General features: G+C 36.3%; 4 protein-coding genes across 7 annotated transcripts; 3 read left to right on the top strand and 1 right to left on the bottom strand.

Annotated features, from left to right (window-relative positions):
- The first annotated feature begins 498 nt into the window (after positions 1–498).
- On the top strand, positions 499–2,818 carry LOC116132478 (protein NRT1/ PTR FAMILY 5.6-like). The gene is made up of 3 exons (XM_031418143.1): positions 499–995; positions 1,077–1,621; positions 1,703–2,818. The coding sequence occupies exons 1-3, from the start codon at positions 912–914 to the stop codon at positions 2,580–2,582; spliced, it is 1,509 nt and encodes a 502-aa protein (XP_031274003.1). The 5' UTR covers positions 499–911; the 3' UTR covers positions 2,583–2,818.
- Positions 2,819–3,102: 284 nt separating this feature from the next.
- Positions 3,103–5,644, top strand: LOC116132516 (BEL1-like homeodomain protein 9). Its single transcript, XM_031418180.1, has 4 exons — positions 3,103–3,672; positions 4,501–4,856; positions 4,949–5,009; positions 5,082–5,644. The coding sequence occupies exons 1-4, from the start codon at positions 3,103–3,105 to the stop codon at positions 5,556–5,558; spliced, it is 1,464 nt and encodes a 487-aa protein (XP_031274040.1). The 3' UTR covers positions 5,559–5,644.
- Positions 5,645–6,829: 1,185 nt separating this feature from the next.
- LOC116132483 (mitochondrial substrate carrier family protein B-like) lies at positions 6,830–11,643 on the top strand. 3 transcript variants are annotated; one of them, XM_031418148.1, is made up of 8 exons: positions 6,830–6,981; positions 7,086–7,407; positions 8,135–8,311; positions 8,414–8,566; positions 8,903–9,004; positions 9,119–9,189; positions 9,310–9,377; positions 11,195–11,643. In XM_031418148.1, exons 2-8 carry the CDS (start codon positions 7,183–7,185, stop codon positions 11,434–11,436), a joined length of 1,038 nt encoding a protein of 345 aa, XP_031274008.1. In that variant the 5' UTR covers positions 6,830–6,981; positions 7,086–7,182; the 3' UTR covers positions 11,437–11,643. The 3 variants fall into 3 exon arrangements, with proteins under 3 accessions (XP_031274008.1, XP_031274010.1, XP_031274009.1); XM_031418150.1 differs by having other exon boundaries at positions 6,831–6,981; positions 8,417–8,566; XM_031418149.1 differs by having other exon boundaries at positions 6,931–6,981; positions 7,181–7,407.
- A 379-nt stretch (positions 11,644–12,022) lies between these two features.
- On the bottom strand, positions 12,023–15,205 carry LOC116132480 (protein DA1-related 2). 2 transcript variants are annotated; one of them, XM_031418145.1, is made up of 11 exons: positions 15,054–15,205; positions 14,491–14,578; positions 14,268–14,379; positions 13,891–14,011; positions 13,701–13,784; positions 13,492–13,611; positions 13,188–13,400; positions 13,048–13,110; positions 12,810–12,925; positions 12,624–12,688; positions 12,023–12,534 (listed from the first exon to the last, which is right to left on the bottom strand). In XM_031418145.1, exons 1-11 carry the CDS (start codon positions 15,081–15,083, stop codon positions 12,212–12,214), a joined length of 1,335 nt encoding a protein of 444 aa, XP_031274005.1. In that variant the 5' UTR covers positions 15,084–15,205; the 3' UTR covers positions 12,023–12,211. The 2 variants fall into 2 exon arrangements, with proteins under 2 accessions (XP_031274005.1, XP_031274006.1); XM_031418146.1 differs by having other exon boundaries at positions 12,624–12,682; positions 15,054–15,204.
- Between the last annotated feature and the right edge of the window lie 2,099 nt (positions 15,206–17,304).

Here is a 17,304-nt window from a genome sequence, read left to right as displayed (position 1 = left end):
GTTAGATCATGATCATAAATTGAGATCACTTCATTTCCTTCATTCATAGCTATATATCATCTTCTCTCTTTCTCTCCAACTCAAAAGCTTCAATCATGGCAGAAAATCTTGATCAGCAGTCCCATGTGCCCCAACAAAACAGAAGAAACAAGCTAGAATCACCACTCATACCACCCGAACAACCCTCAACTTCACCAAGCTTTCAAACCCACCAAATTCACTTTATCAACTCAACCAGCCAACAATATCACCATCTTCTTCTTCTTCACACAAATCCTGTTCCCGGCTGTGTCCAAAGCTTCTTAACTGATTTTAACCACCAGCCCTTTCCACCACTTCACCCTTTTCCTTTAAACTCAATGCAACAGCGCCTATGATATAATCCCTGGACCCTGCTTCACTGTCATTTCAAGGTTGCTTTAGACCGAGGAAAAGTAATATATCAAAAATTGAAGGGAAAAAAAAAGTGTACAATAGAGACAAAATACTAGTCAAATATAGAAGAAAAATCAAATAATTGAGCAGAAAAAAGATTTCACACTATGGTGCCTCAGCCCAAAAACCATACTGAGCCTTGTAGAAAGTAAATAGGCTAATTAGACATTACCCTTTGAAAAACTTGTACATGTTAATATTTTATTGAGTAGACAAATAGAAATTTTATTTTGATTATGCAGTTCTAGTAATTACCGAACCCAAAAGTTTAAATTGTTGATTGTTCGCATAAATTCAAAGTAAAAACATTAGCTTTGTATTTGTTACTTGATTTTGGAGCAGCCATTGAATTCAGTGAGAGGCTGAGCTACTTTGGATTAGCTACAAATCTCATCACATACCTTACCAAAGTGCTCCAACAAGATCTTGTAACAGCTACAAAAAATGTGAATTACTGGACAGGAGTCACAACATTAATGCCCCTTATTGGAGCTTATATAGCAGATACTTACACAGGGCGCTTCACTATGGTTCTGCTTTCTTCTCTAATCTATCTTATGGTAAGCATTTGAAAAGTGATTCATTAATTACCCTTTTCAGAATTCAAGTTTTGGTTAATATAATCAGTATTTTTGGTTCAGGGTTTAAGCCTCTTGACCATGTCTCAGTTCATTCCAAGTTTAAAGCCGTGCAAATTAAATGTCTGTCAGCGGGCAAGGAGTGTCCATGAAGTGATATTTTTCCTCGCAATGTATTTTATATCAATTGGAACTGGGGGACATAAGCCCTGCTTGGAGAGTTTTGGAGGTGACCAGTTTGATGATGATCATTCAGAAGAAAGAAAGAGGAAGATGTCTTACTTCAATTTGTGGAACTTTGCCCTTTGTTGTGGACTCTTCCTTGGTGTAACAGTTATAGTTTATGTGCAAGACCATATTGGTTGGAACGTCGCAAGCCTTATTCTCACCATAACAATGGCAGTGACAATAGTCACCTTTTATGTGGGAAAGCCTTATTATCGATATCGGCGATCAGAAGGAAACCCTTTAGCGCCTCTGTTGCAGGTTTTTGTTGCAGCCATAAGGAAGAGGAAATTGCTTTATCCTTCCAATCCTTCTCTTTTATATGAAGTCTCTAGGTCAGAGAAGTCCCCTGGAAGGCTTCTGGCTCACACGGATAGGCTTAGGTAAATAATATTATTATCTTTTAAAAGGTGATGAATGTGGTTGATTATTTTGAATTGACTCTTGTCCTTGTTGATCCACAGGTTCCTAGATAAAGCTGCAATAATTGAAGATGAGGAAGGCATCGTAAATGAGAAAAGTCGTAATCCCTGGAGATTAGCAAGAGTGACAAAAGTTGAGGAGTTGAAGCTTGTTTTAAATATGGTTCCCATATGGCTAACTGCGTTACCATTTGGAATATGTGTGGCCCAAGCTCCAACATTATTTGTTAAACAAGCTGCTGCAATGAACAGAGAAATCAGCAACGATATCAAGACCCCACCGGCCACCAATTACTCTTTTGGGGCCATTGCAATGATAATTTCCATTACCATCTATGAGAAAGTACTTGTTCCATATATAAGGAGAGTCACCGGCGACGAAAGAGGGATTAAAATCCTCCAGAGGATTGGTATTGGCATGGTACTTGCAGTTTTGGGAATGATTGTTGCAGCCATTGTTGAAAGGAAAAGGTTAAGTATTGCTGATGAAGAGATAATTCAAGGGGGAAATCATAAAGTGCCCATGAGTGTGTTTTGGTTGGCTCCCCAATATGGGATTCTTGGAATAGGAGATGGATTTGCTCTGGTAGGATTGCAAGAGTACTTTTATGATCAGGTCCCTGATTCAATGAGAAGTTTGGGTATAGCTTTTTATCTAAGTGTGATCGGACTCGGGAGTTTTCTAAGTAGTTTTCTCATCATACTTGTGGATCATATCACAGGAAATGGTGCCAAAAGCTGGATTGGCAAGGATATAAATACTAGCCGTGTGGACAATTTCTACTGGTTGCTGGCAGTATTGAATGGGCTGAATTTGTGTGTTTATGTTTACTTGGCAAAGAAATATACTTACAAAAATGTTCAAGGCAGGGTTGTTGCGGCTGATTCCAATAACAGTGATGGAGTGGAGTTAATGCCCTGATATATTTCTTTATCTATGAAGGCAAACTCATGTAAATTATGCAAGATAAAGCTAGTGTTCACATTTGTTTTGTTTTTATGTAAATCACTTTATTCAACTCAAATATCCTGTAACTTACCATTTTCAAGGTTTTGATTAAAGACTTTTGGGACAAGTAAAATTGTGCGGTCGGTTCCAGAGACCTGGGAATCATAGATAAATAACAGATGCCAAAAACTTGTTTTTATTTGAAGTCAGTAAAGTAAATTTTACGATTTTACAAGTAAACTTTACAAGACTGCAAAATGCAATCCAAGAGCCATGGAGCACTGTGTCAATTGGGTTCTACTAAAACCCGAAGTTGCTAGTTCTGCTAAACCCACACACTCGCACACAAAAAGGCTCCTGCTTAAACAGTAACACTGAGCCTTCTGTCTAGCAAGTTAGATCATGATCATAATAAATTCAGAGTCACTTCATTTCCTTCATTCATAGCTATATATCATCTTCTCTCTTTCTCTCCAACTCAAAAGCTTCAATCATGGCAGAAAATCTTGATCAGCAGTCCCATGTGCCCCAACAAAACAGAAGAAACAAGCTTAGAATCACCACTCATACCACCCAAGAACAACCCTCAACTTCACCAAGCTTTCAAACAACACCAAATTCACTTTATCAACTCAACCAGCCAACAATATCACCATCTTCTTCTTCTTCATCACAAATCCTGTTCCCCGGCTGTGTCCAAAGCTTCTTAACTGATTTTAACCACCAGCCCTTTCCACCACTTCACCCTTTTCCTTTAAACTTCAATGCACAACAATATGATCCAGTTTCAGGTTTTGCGGATTTATTGAAGCTCAGAGGTGATGTTAGAAGTTTGGTTCCTTTAGGTCCATTTACAGGCTACGCTTCCATATTGATGCGTTCAAAGTTCTTAAGGCCTGCACAGCAGATTTTAGATGAATTTTGTGGTGGTGTATATTTTCAAGCTTCAGACTTTCAAATGGATGGTTTTACTGACAGTGCAGTTCTTAGAGATTTCATTGCCTTTAGTAACAGAGTTGATCGTTCATGGAAGAACTCCAAGCTGATCGTGATGCTGGAAGAGGTAAAATACAAAAATACAAAAATTCTTTAGAAACTGTTTGGTTAGTGAGAAAATTATGGAAATGAAAAAGGGTACAAAAAAAAAATGTAAATTTTATATGTTAAATGGACTGTGGTCAATGTTATCAATTGGTCATTTATGGAAGATAGATTTTTGTGCAGAGTAAATGTAAATGGATTAGCGAAAGTGACCCCTACTCCTGATGTCTTCTTTTGTTTCAGTTGAATTGAATAAATGAAACAGATGATGATTTGATTGTTCTGAGTGAAAATTAGTAATCTTGGGGTAAGATATCTGATTTATTTTACCAACAACAGCAGGCATGACGAAAAGGTGTCTTGTCTTGTCAAATTAAATCATTCTACTGTTCCTTTTTTGTTCTGTTTCGTTTCCAGTGTTATTTTTCTATTACTTTTCTTACCTTTCTGTGCTGATTGCCTGTTACTTTTCTGGTCGCTGGCCTTGTGGATTGTGCTTCCGGTACCCCACTGATTCCTGCCAATACGAAGTTACATAATTCGCTTACTTGCACTAGATGCTTTGTACAGTCATAGCTAGGCCTAGGAGGATTTTACCTCTTTAAAGTGTACTAGGAGAATATTTACACCATTAACACTTGTTCAAAGCTACTGTTATTTTCAAGTTACCCAATTAACATCTTAATGACCAATGGAAGAAGAAGTTTGTTTATAATTGAATTTAGGGAGAGTTGTTCAGAGGGAATGGCAAAAACAATGGATTTAGGCACTATTAGGAAGATGCATAATTGCGTTAGAGTGCCCTAAGACCACAAAATCAATGCATTAAAAATGTTCTTTCTGTCATCAGGTTTACAGGAAATACAAGCTATACTGCCAACAGATGCAATCAGTTGTTGCCTCGTTTGAAACTGTGGCCGGTCTTGGAAATGCAGCTCCATACATATCATTTGCTTTGAATGCCATATCTAAGCATTTTAGTTGCCTGAAGAATGCCATAATGGACCAAATTGTGGTTTCTGGCAAAACTCTTGGTGATGGAATTTTCAGCAAAGACTCTATTCCAGGGCCTGGGACTGCTGAATCAAGTTTCGGTAGCCAAAATTTGGGCTTTCTTCAGCGTCCTGTCTGGCGATCTCAGAGAGGACTTCCAGATTATGCATTATCTGTGCTCAGAGCATGGCTCTTTGATAACTTTCTGAACCCGTGAGTGTAACACTTTTATTTTCTAGTAGATATGTGTTCGCTCCAATAGCACATATTAGTATTCTAAAACTGGTTTTTTCTTTTCATATTAGTTATCCTTCCGATTCAGAAAAGCAAATGTTGGCCCGGCAGACTGGTCTATCGAGGACTCAGGTGAACAATCTTTTTATGTTAATTTTGTGACCAAATTCAAGCTGGAATCATTATTGCAAATTGCTTGGACAGGTTTCCAATTGGTTCATTAATGCAAGAGTAAGAGTGTGGAAGCCAATGGTGGAAGAGATGGATCTGCTTGATCAAGAACAGAGAGCTCAAGGACCATCATCGGAAGCTGTAAATGCTGATGATGTTCATATGACATCTCATCAACTAAACAGAAGCGCTTCTGAGATATTCCCTCTACCCTCACAAAGCGAAAAGGCTCAACAAGCTCCAACTAAACGCCGTAGGAATAAATGTGCCCAAATGTCTGAGAAGAACGAGGAAGACAAGCATGCAACTCACAGTGATTTGTCTAGCGTTCATCACATTGGTTGTGGCAGTGGAAGCAGTGGTGTTTCTCTAGCATTGGGGCTCCACCAGAACGATGGAAATGAGTTGTCTCGGCCCTTCCCTGTAACCATTCCGCGCCATTTCAACCTTGAAATGGATGTTGCGATGGATATTACAGCAGGATTTGAAGCTCAAAATCACCAATCTTGAAAAGGATATTAAAGGGAGGTTAAGCTAATGCATTTGACTACTTACATTGCCTGAAATTAATTTCTTTTTACTTAGTTGTGTTCTAGCAAAATCTTGATCGATCATACAAGTTGTTATCAACCATGAATAAATTAGACAAACTAGGATTGTGGGAATTCTCTTTGTTTACTTCATGGAACAGGATTTTGCTAGACTTTCTTAGAACTCCTCACTGCCTCTGATGGGCTCTATGTTAAATGGAACTGCGACTTCTTTGTGTTTGACCATGGCTCGCAACTAGCACAAAGATTGTTGGGTTCACAAAATTTCATTATGTAACTCGATATTTTTTTTAATTGTAGAAAAAATTAAAAGAAAAACTAGCAAATACCAAGTTATACAAAGTGGTTATCTATCGTATTTATGATTTACCTAGTCTATTGAGTTTATAGGTTATTCAATAGACTTTGATAATTAATTGAAGTGTGAATAAATTGGTTTAGATAAACTTCGGTTGAAAAAGAAAAAGAAAAAATAGCATATAACATATAATATGTCGTGTTACTTGTTATATGTGTTATATGTTGAAACCGAGGAAAAAAGATAATTGAAGTTTAGAAAGTAATGTCAAAGAAAGGGGAAAGGAGATATCTTTGCTTCTAATTCACATAAAGGGAAAGAGAATAATTTGGGGTTTTTTTTTCCAAATCCCAAATTACATGTACATTAATTTCAAAATGTTTTCAATAATATTGAAAATGTTGTCAAATAGTTGAAAAGGTTTTTGTTATATTGGAAAAAAAGAACTTTACAATAAACAAATATTAATAATGTATTTCTTTTTATTAATTTACTGGGATTGATATTTGTAAATGAAAAATCTATCAAGACTTGGCTATCATCTACCAAACATTAATGCTACGTGGCATTATTGCAGTGGACAGCTTCATTAACCGACTTCAAAATTCTAGCCTAACACCTCATGTGCACTACAGCATCTCAACTTGTAAGAATATTCCCAGTAAATACTAGGACAACCCGCGAGAGAAAAATAACCTACATCCGTTAGCACCTGAACCAGAAAAAATACTCCATTGAGAATCAAACACGTCATTACTTTCAAAAGATATATGCCACGTAGGATCATGGTCTCACATAAACCCGCGTGCTACAAATACAATACAAGCTAACCACTGAAAATTTTTAAAGTCGGTTGGTTGAGTTTGATGATGACGCAAACCCTAACCCACGACTATCCAACTTAAAAACCAAAAAACCTATACGACAGCGTTTGCACTCATCTTTTTTGTGAAAACGATATCGTTTGGATCCGAAATCCTTTTCTCTCCTTTAAAGTTACGCCGAGGACTGAGGAGGGAAGGACGAGCCTGAAATTTACAGAAGTAGAGAAGAAGAAATTTATGGAATTTTGTGCTGAAACTTTGTAAGTTCAAAATTTTACTCTCATTTGGTACTCTTCATAAATGGGTTAAGGATTTTTTTCTTGTTCATTTTGTTACAGTAACTGTTTTTTATCTTTCTTCATAGCAAATCACTCAGCTTTGTTCAGATTTCAAGAAGAAAACTCAAAGAGAGAAAGAGAGTTTTACTTATTTTAGTATTATCATTATTTTTGTGTTAAGAGATGCAAACGGAAGCGAGAATGGGGGTGGTGGTAGAGGGAGGGCAGAGAGGTTTGAGTTCAGGCCATGGAAGCGTGAGTGTTGATAAGTTGTCAAAACAGAAGCAACAAATGTTGCAGAATCATTCTCAGATCGGTACTATGTCACATCTTCTTGCAGGAGGTGTAGCCGGTGCTCTTAGTAAGACCTGTACAGCTCCCCTTGCTAGGCTCACCATTCTCTTCCAGGTTTGTTTATTTGGCTTTTCCCATTTCTGTTTTCTGAATGATATTTGTTTTGTATAGAGTTAGATTTTTTTATAGTTGAGATTTAATACGGTTTGATGTTTGTTTTGGCTGGAGGAATTTTTTTGTTGGGAGTGATTTTGGCTTGTTGTTGATTATAGTTTTTGGTGTCTTTGGTTTGTGTTAAGAGTTGATGTGATGATGTTTTTGTTTTTGTTTTTGTTTTTGTTTTTGTTTTTGTTTTTGTTTTTGTTTTAACTTTCTTTTATGTTTGTAATTGAATGTTAGAATTTGAATTTGAATGGTTGAGTTGAAAATATTGAGGCGGGGTTGAATGATTTAGATTATGAAAATCTAAATTATATATCAGTAATAATAGTAAGTGCTTAGAGATTGAGGATGTGATATTAAATAGTTGATGTTTATGATATGAAGGATGTGTTGAAGTGATGTTTTCAGATATAGAAGTGCCATTTTGGAGACTATGGATTTTGAGATGCTTTGAAATTATTCTTAACACTTGTATTTGGATTAGAAATTGTTCCTTGATGTTGGTTGGATAGTGAAGGAATTAGGTGGAATTGGTAGGTAGTAGCTTTGAATTTAACCTCGTATTCTTTTGCAACTGAACAGTCTCTTATTGGTTAGTCGTTGTTCTGATGTGTGACTGTTTTTGCCCTCTTACTTGCTTCAATGAAATCATCATTCAATTTTTTTTCTGCACAAATAGGTGCAAGGTATGCATTCTGATGGTGCAGCATTGAGGAAGGCTAGTATATGGCATGAGGCTTCACGAATAGTTAATGAAGAAGGATTCAGGGCTTTCTGGAAAGGGAATCTGGTTACTATTGCTCATCGTCTACCATATTCTTCTGTCAACTTTTATGCTTATGAACAGTACAAAAAGGTTGGTATGATATTCTATATGCATATATATTTTTCATGCAAGACAATCACATCAGTAGATGTTTTGCTTATTTGTCCTTATAGCTTAATTTTTTCTGTGTAGCAGTTACTACAAGTAATTCCAGGATTGCAAAGTCGTGGGGAAAACATGGGTGCTGATGCCTGTTTGCATTTTTTAGGCGGTGGTTTAGCAGGAATAACAGCAGCATCTGCTACATATCCGTTGGATCTTGTAAGGACACGCCTTGCAGCTCAGGTAAGATTAGCATGTTCTCATTGATGTTCTGCCAGGAAGGAAATTTTTTACTTGCTTCTTATGTTTTGTACTAATGCCATGGTAAGATCGTCTAGTGTTACTGAATTTTTATGTGCTTGAGTTTAAATTTTCATTTTATTAATTTAAAAGGTTAGTGGCCACTGGAGACTGTTGTTTGAGTCTGCTTTCACATTGAATTCAAGTCTTCTAAGAACAGGATTAATTAAATGTTGGCCTAACTTCTGGATTCAAACTGCAGTCATGCTAGTTGTTTTCCTCCCTCCTTTCTGTTTGTGCATTTGCTTCTTCATCAACTTAGCTACTATTTTTTTGCAGACTAATGTAATCTACTACAGAGGTATTTGGCATGCTTTACAAACTATTTGCAGAGAGGAAGGAGTTTTGGGCCTCTATAAGGGACTTGGTGCAACACTTCTTGTGCGTTCTCTGTTGTTTGTTTTTTTTTTTTTTTTTTTTTTTTTTTAAATTTTAGTTTTTGCTAATATGATTGCTATTTTTATGTGTAATTGACTGCATTTGACATTCATGCAGGGTGTTGGGCCCAGCATAGCAATTAGCTTTTCAGTATACGAAACATTGAGATCTTTTTGGCAGTCACAGAGGTGATCACTCCATAATTTGATTCAGCAATTCTAGGGTTTGAATACTGCTTTCTTATGATCATTGTTGCATGCATCCATTTCTTATCTGTTAACAATTCTTTGGTATCATTCTTACACCAGACCGCGTGATTCTACTGTGCTTGTTAGTCTAGCATGTGGCAGTCTTTCAGGCATTGCATCATCAACAGGTGACTAATGTTGGAACTGCTACCTTCAGTTTTTCTTGCTATTTTAACTGAGCTGTCTGTAATTATCTTCATTTTCTTGTTGATATACGTTGTGGTGTTGTTTGTCCTATTTCCGGAACCTAGTATTCTTATCTGGTACATTGGTCATATCATGTTTTCTGTCCTTCTGTTTGTGCTAGTAATTGAAATATTTTGTTTGAGTAGTTCCTTTCGGTTATTTGTTTCTTAAATCATAAACTGTTAATTTTGTGGTTACATAAGTTTGTTATCATCATATATTCCTTGTGTAAGCCATGAGTTCAATGGTATCTTTGGATGACACTGAATTTTAACTTCCACATCAAATGTTAATTAGTGGTGTTATTTTAGTTAGCAACCTTCTTTTTAAATACTTACATAAGTTTGATTAGAAAATGTTAATTTATATGTATAGAAGTTAATATATCTAGCTGTTTATCATGCTTTGCAGAGACGGAGATTATGGTGAAGGCTCTGCATTAAGCATCTAACCAAGACTGACCCCTACTAGAGCCACATACCAAGAGTACAGTAGTATTTTTGTCTGGCGTTTGAGAATTTTAGTACGGAAAATAACAAAACATTTACCTTTTCTATCAGTTGCCTGACTTCATCTTTATGTGTGAAGATCTGGTCTGGATTAACTGCATCACCAACATTTCTTCAATAACATGTGTCCCCAAGCATTGCAGTTGGTTCCATCATGGGGTGGTGGTACTATTCTCAGGTGAACCTATACTGTTGTATCATTTACTGACAATGGAAGATTGAACTAAATTTAAAATAGAGTGGTAGCTGGTGATGAATTCATGCATATAGGTAAAACTGACAACTTCATACAAATAATACGCTAACCATTCCTCCTAACTGATAACTCCCACTACATTGTCAAATGCATGGAACAATAGGCAGACTACAATGGGAGTTGCCATCCATGGTTCTATCGCAGGCTGGCCCTGGTTGACAGAAATGCATACATGATTTTGCATTCACGTAAGGCCTAAACCACTTAGCGGGTGATTATTCCTGTTTAATCTGAGGTGATGCATTCCTAATAACATGGTTGTTACCGAGAAGATAGTATTGTGTCTTAACTTGTCATATTATCTTCAGACTGAATATTTACATGCAAAAAGATCTGCCATAGGTTGTATGTTAGCAAGTTTATGAACTGTGTTAATTTTGAGCTGCCATAGAGTGCCATTGCAGCCGCAGTATCAATTGCTTTCTCTGCAGTTCACTTATCTTCCTCAAAGTGAGTACAGTGAATAATATTTATGCTTTTGGTACATTTAAATGGGTTTTGTCCTGTTCAAAATTGATGTTTCATCATACTGTTGTCATAACTGCTGCCAAATTGTTTCAAGCTACTACAAGTTTACAATCTATTGGTAAGCAGGGACAGCCAATGATCTATAGCTTTCTTCTGGTTACTGATTCATAATATTTTTTGTGCTGGCAGCATTACAACATCTTGAACTGGCTTTCTGTAAGCAGTGTCTTTCTATGGTCAACAAGTTGAAAACTATTTAATTAATTCTTAAATATGAGTATTTCAGGCATAATAAGATGTTTTTAACTTCACAATGTAATCTTGAGGTGGTGGTAGTGGTGGTGATTTTCAACCATTTTTATGTATGATTACTCTTTTGATATTGTACTGTTCGTTGAACAAATCTTTTAAAGAGAAAAAATCATTAACATTCATAAGTAGACAGTTCAATTCGGATACTGATACTTCCTCATCCTGTTAGACTAATGTATGGCCCTTTTGAATTTGATATTTGTATAATTTGCAGCAACGTTTCCTCTGGATTTGGTGAGGCGTAGGAAACAATTGGAAGGGGTAGGTGGTCGAGCCAGGGTGTACACAACAGGCCTTTTTGGTATTTTTAGGCACATAATCCAGACTGAAGGGTTTCGTGGGATGTATCGAGGGATTTTACCAGAGTATTACAAAGTGGTTCCTGGTGTTGGTATATGTTTCATGACCTACGAGACACTAAAGATGCTTTTAGCAGATGTTAGTACCAGCTTATAGTTCTGCGACTAAAAGAATGAGGTGCTTGAGCTGGTATGTAATAGGGTAGCCCCTTAAGTTTCATGTGCTTTCTCATTGCGGTTAATTACATGAGACTGCAGTGGGAATTAAATTTTTCCGTGTATAGATAGTGAGGAGTAAACTATGATGTCAAATGTATCTGGCATTGTTGTCCTCCCAATTCTCAAATACATCAATTTGATAGGAGATGGTTTTTTAGTCATACCTTTTTAGTAGCAACAATTTTTTACCTCGCAATGTTCTAACTTAAATTACCGCACTGTATCATCAACACATTTGAGTTGAATGAAACATTTCAGCACAAAAAGCTTCAGTTAGTGACTTGACTTGGTAAGTCCAATGTCGTCTTTTATTCGATGCATTACTATTCTTTCAGTTTAAGTTTACTTGCAAATCCTAATTCTTCTGTAATCAAGTATGAACTTTTTAACTATTAGTATGCAGCTTAGTTATCCACAAGTTTTGCACCCAGATTGTTCTCTTAGATGCCAAGAGAAGCTTTAGAGAGTTTCACTGAGCAATGAAGAGGCATGATTGGAGCATGAAAACTATTGAACCTGAAGAATTATTCACTCTTGGCAAAAGGATAAAATGGAGTATTATTAAGACTTGGAAGTCGTTTGTGACATATAATATCATGATTGAACCTCATTAAAAATATAAGAGGAGAAGCTGCTTAAGCTTCTGCAAGTAAATTAGCTCAGTCGCTTTGAGGGAAAACACTATCTTCAACCCCAGAAGCTCTTGTTAGTGTTTAAAGTGGAAAATTCCCAGTTAGGCGAATATGCTCAAGAGTACGACGTAAACCATACTTATTGACGGCTGCATTTGCAGCTCTGAATCCTCCCCCATATGCTGGAGAAGCATCATGGGCAATTTGGTGCATGAAAAACTCGCCAAGCTTTTTTTCAACCCCAGATCTTCCACCTTTCTTCGAACATGAAGAAGATGAGGAAGCTGTCGATGTCGATGTCGATGGCATGTGTTTAGATCCTGGCAAAACTTCTGACTCAAGCCACATGTATGAAAGCACTTGACAGATACCTTCCTCTACTTCAGGATTAAGATTGCGGTAGCCTGCAACATCAAAAGATAATTGAAAAATATAACAACAGTAGATATTAAAAGATTATTCCAAGAAAAGATAACCAAATGGGTATATATACCTTTTAGGCGCAGCCAACCATGCATCAACTCATGGGCAAGAATAGCACCTGTTAGTAATCTGCATCTAGCAAGGACAATAAATTAATGGGAACCAAACAGAAGAGTCACAATACTCATAAATCAGAATCTTAAGACTCACTGTTAAGCATGCTAAGGAGGAATATATTGCTTGTTAATAACATTACCTAGGAAGACCATAAAGAACAAGGATAGCAGTAACTTCACATTTCCGAGTCAACTTCTGCGGCTGAGTCCTTATTCCTACCAGCCGGTTGCCTCCAATTCTTGGCCTCTTTTGTATCTGGATTTAATCAAATTGAGGATACAGAACATGCACTTCATTAATAAAAGTTTGCTTCCTTATGAACTTGTTCTAAATTTAGACAAGCAAAAAATTATTTTTACAGATTGCTGGTAACATACACTTGTGACAGTCTGCTCTTCAGAAAGACATAAACCCCTTGTCTCTGGCAGGTGATGGTAGCCCTGGAAAACCGCATATGAATCAGAGAAACCTTTTCACAAGCCAAATTCATAAAATTTAGAGCAAAGAAGTGTATTACATTCTTCTCGCTGACAATAGCTTCATTAAGTGCTTGTCTTTCAACAAGAAGCATGGGAATCTGCTGATCTAGTTTCATATTCATTCCTTCATAATAGTCTCTGATGGCATGGTAAAGGGGTTGGCAATCACCAGTGTCCATAATAGCTGATTCCATGCACTCTAAGCACAAACTCCGCCCATCCTCCAAAGAATAGTACCTCGCATTCCAAGACTACATGGAAAACAAAAACATGATTAACACTTTCTTTTTTCGTTTTCGGATATATTTTGGAGATGAAACTATTTTTAACATGGATTAGTACCTCCAAACGTTCACAACTACAGCAGCGAGATGTGCGATCATGTTCATGAGATGGGCAGTACTTTTGGGACCAAAATGGATGGCATCTATACTCAATTAGACCAGCTCCATTTGTAGGAATCTGAAATATAATGAAATGGAATATAATATAATGCAGCAAGCAAACACAATTAGAGTACAATGAATTAATTAAAGTCAATTTTTTCTTACAAATTGGTGGCAAACTTCACATTTGGGATGTGTCAACTCCTTGAAACAAGACTTGTGATAAGGATCCTTCCCTGACAAAGAGAACTTGAGATCAAAAGAAAATAACCAGTTAACAATCAGAAGAAAGAAAAAAGTTCAAACATGAAACTCAGATTCTGGTTCGGAAACTAATCCAAGAAAATCAAACTACCTCATGCTCAGTAATTGGGTAGCCACAAGAACGACAACGAAAGCAGTCTGGATGAAAAAATGTCCCCATACAACCCAAATAGTTGCCATGTCCAATGTCACGGTTACATCCACCACATAATCTGAAAGTAAGAGGATCGTTGACTGCTTTCTTATGCGTGAATACTCAATTTCATAAATTCACATATACAAAAGGTAGGAAATTCTCTAATTAAAACGTCTTGATATTAATTATGTCAGGATTATGTTTATATACAATTGAATTCTTGTGTAAACAGTCATTTCAGTCTAATAACGATGAATCTAGCTATGTTTAAATATGATTTTAACAAAATTTAAATCAGGATTAACTAGAGAACACATATATGAAAAGCTCACCTATATCCTCTTGGATTATAAGGTTGAGGAGCGTAAGGAGGATACGAAGGTATCAGACTATCCTGAACTGCCCAAGCAAAATCTTCATCATTATCTGCTCGCCATCTTTGTCCTGAGAAATACCCACTCATCAACTGTTACCATAATCTCTTTTATATGTTTGCGATCTTTTAGAATTATATCCGAAAATAATTTCTGAAAAAAATTTCAATTAAAAACTGACCATTTGGTCTCTTCGATTCTTCACCAAGAGAGAGTGCAATTGCACGGTCTAATTCATCTTTATCTCTTTCATTTCTAGAACGGTCATCCTGATGACAATAGAAAAACTAGTTAATTAACCACAACTGAACCCACGTAATAATCTAGCCATTACTTTATTCTGCATTAAAAAAAATATAAAAACTGTAGATAACTTGTACTGTAAAAGAGAATCCCAAAAGAGGGCATTTATTATTATGATTTTTTTTTTCCAAAAAGAAAAGATAACTTTCATGCAAGAATATTAAATCGATTTTCAAAAACCTCCTGGAAGATCAATGAAATTTATTTAATTTTGCAGGAGAAAAGAACCAGTGATTTGATCACGTAACATGGTTGCCGGCTTGCAGCGCTATAAAGCACTAAGTTATTACCCTTAATTAAACTTAAACCAGCTTTTCCATTTTAATTTGAGCTCTTTTACAGTCTGTAAAGATTTAATTTGTTACATATGGTAATATTTTAAAAAGTGATTAATAAATAATATCAAAATTTTTTAAAGAAATAAGTTCAAAATATTGTTACCACGGATCGACGTGGTGTATGCCAAACCATGCTTTCTTCTCCGAGAAATGTGGTTGACGGCCATCGCTACTACTATTTCCACCGCCACCAGCACCGCCGCCGCCGCCGCTGCTGCGAGCTGAACCACTGCTCTTAAAAAGCTAAGCCATTTCATAAAGCGAGACTTCTCTCTCGTGTGAAGAACAAAGTCCCCTGCTTACCATAAAACATTGAATCCAATATAACCCCCCACCCACCAAGCAATAAAATTATCTCAATATATAATCAAACGTTTCTCCAAAATCAAAGTAATTTAAATAACTACAATCTTTAAATATTACTCATTACTTAATGTACTTAACACTTTACATTATCATATCTAACATATTAAAAATTAGCTATGTTACATTATGCGAATATAAAATACTGCTTTTTTTTTTTTTTTTTGTTACCAAAGTGTCCGAGCCCGCTTACGCTCACCTCAACTAGTCATCAACCCTGAACAGGCTTCCGAAACAAGACAAGTCCTACAGTCTATGACCACAATATTAATAACCGTTCTGTTATTTGAACCTAAAACTTTTTTTTTTTGTTACCGGGGTGTCCAGGCTAGTTTACACTCACCTTGACTACCCCGATCCTAACAAGATTTCACAAATAGGGTAGTCCTGGTCCGTAATAATAATATTAACAATCGTTCTTGTGATTCGAACTAAGACTATAAGGGGAGCAAATCCCTGGCCCCAAGTCTTCACCACTTGGCTAACTCATTGTTGGTTTATTGCTTGATATTTGAACATGCATATTAATATATACGTATATATAATAATAATAATTCCAAATTCAATGAAACCCTATATGTGTGGAACTACATGTTTTGCCAAAATGGGATAGGCTAAAAAACCAAGGAAAATATGGGAGATTTAATAATATAGAAACATAAATCTGGTATAGGGAAATATTATGATATGTATGAGATTGAAAAAAGAAAGAAAGAGAGCTTACCGTAAATACAAGGATTAGAGATATGGTTGACAGATGAAGAAGGAGGAGCCATGAAGGTACGTGGAAGAAGAGGTGTTAGGTTTCGCCGGAATACAGAAACGAAAACGATAGAAAGATAGAGACAGAGAGGGAATGAATGGAAATGAGTGGAGAGAAGAGAGAGAGAGAGAAACAATGCAATAGGCATCGTTAAATGGGGAGTTGAAAAAAGCAAGAGAGAGGAATCAGAGGAGAGAAAGAGGATGAAGAGAAAGAGATTCTTGGCTTGAGAGGAGGAAGAGAAAGTAGAAAAGAGGGCAGAAACGAAACGATCACACACACACACACACAAAAACAAAGAAAGTTAAATGTGGGCAGAGAATCTGTGAGATGGAGGGTTTAATTAAAGTAACCTTACGGACGGCTGGCTCATATTCTAAGAAATTCTTCAAAACACCCCATCACCAATCGGCTTCATGAACGAGCTGGATAGAATTTTTCATGTCCCCTTTAATCGGCGAGTAAAAGAGGAAGAGGGGGGTCGAGATTATTTCAAATGATCAAAATATTCTCTTAAATTACAAGCAACAGTGAGATTTTGCAACAGAGGATCTGTTATAGGATTCTTGCAAATTCAATATATACTGACCTGTGGACAATGGATTTTCCTTTTTGATTCCAATCAAATTTTATTAAGTTTCGGTTACATATATGTATTTTCATGGAAAGTCTATCGTTGAATTTATGCTCCAGTGTTATTCTTCTTCTTGCTGAGTGCATGGACATGATTATGGGAGAGAGACAAGAATTTCTCATTGGAATAAATTGGTAAAGTGATCAAGATGTGATCATAAGTTTCTGCATGATGGTGATCAGTGAGTAAACTTGAGGTTCAAACTTTCCAAAAGTTTATATGCGTTTAAGTTTACATAAAACATTCATTTGATTTTCATCTTCTTAATTAACAGACCAAGTTCAAGCAAACTCTGCACATATAGCTTTCATTAAGCTGACAGATTTCTCTCAGACTAATAACATGTTTTAAAAATTCTCTTGTGGAAGACAGATAAGATGCTGCATTAATTTTACACATTAAAGGAGGAAACCTTGAGATCTGAATTAAGAAGTTCACCATTTTCAGAACTATAAAAAGCTTTTTTTTTTTTTCCCAGTAATTTAACTCTGATCTATCTGTACCATCAAAGGGGAACATATACCCTAAACACAGGAAGCTCCAACTTTCAAGAATAAAGCCACACATTTTTTTTTTTTTTTTATACCAATATAA

Source organism: Pistacia vera, unplaced genomic scaffold (genome assembly GCF_008641045.1).
Source record: "Pistacia vera cultivar Batoury unplaced genomic scaffold, PisVer_v2 Contig254, whole genome shotgun sequence".
NCBI lineage: Eukaryota > Viridiplantae > Streptophyta > Magnoliopsida > Sapindales > Anacardiaceae > Pistacia > Pistacia vera.
This window is presented reverse-complemented; position numbering and strand designations above follow the sequence as displayed.

Excerpts from the sequence above, each read along its gene's own strand:
- LOC116132478 (XM_031418143.1), top strand. The coding sequence starts at position 912 with ATGCCCCTTATTGGAGCTTATATAGCAGATACTTACACAGGGCGCTTC. Across the intron at positions 996-1,076 it reads CTTCTCTAATCTATCTTATG|GGTTTAAGCCTCTTGACCAT; the intron begins GTAAGCATTTGA and ends TTTTTGGTTCAG. Across the intron at positions 1,622-1,702 it reads GCTCACACGGATAGGCTTAG|GTTCCTAGATAAAGCTGCAA; the intron begins GTAAATAATATT and ends GTTGATCCACAG.
- LOC116132516 (XM_031418180.1), top strand. The coding sequence starts at position 3,103 with ATGGCAGAAAATCTTGATCAGCAGTCCCATGTGCCCCAACAAAACAGA. Across the intron at positions 4,857-4,948 it reads TTTGATAACTTTCTGAACCC|TTATCCTTCCGATTCAGAAA; the intron begins GTGAGTGTAACA and ends TTTTCATATTAG. Across the intron at positions 5,010-5,081 it reads CTGGTCTATCGAGGACTCAG|GTTTCCAATTGGTTCATTAA; the intron begins GTGAACAATCTT and ends TTGCTTGGACAG.
- LOC116132483 (XM_031418148.1), top strand. The coding sequence starts at position 7,183 with ATGCAAACGGAAGCGAGAATGGGGGTGGTGGTAGAGGGAGGGCAGAGA. Across the intron at positions 8,567-8,902 it reads GGACACGCCTTGCAGCTCAG|ACTAATGTAATCTACTACAG; the intron begins GTAAGATTAGCA and ends ATTTTTTTGCAG. Across the intron at positions 9,190-9,309 it reads TCTTTTTGGCAGTCACAGAG|ACCGCGTGATTCTACTGTGC; the intron begins GTGATCACTCCA and ends TTCTTACACCAG.
- LOC116132480 (XM_031418145.1), bottom strand. The coding sequence starts at position 15,083 with ATGGTTTGGCATACACCACGTCGATCCGTG. Across the intron at positions 14,579-15,053 it reads ATACACCACGTCGATCCGTG|GATGACCGTTCTAGAAATGA; the intron begins GTAACAATATTT and ends TATTGTCATCAG. Across the intron at positions 14,380-14,490 it reads AGAATCGAAGAGACCAAATG|GACAAAGATGGCGAGCAGAT; the intron begins GTCAGTTTTTAA and ends GGTATTTCTCAG.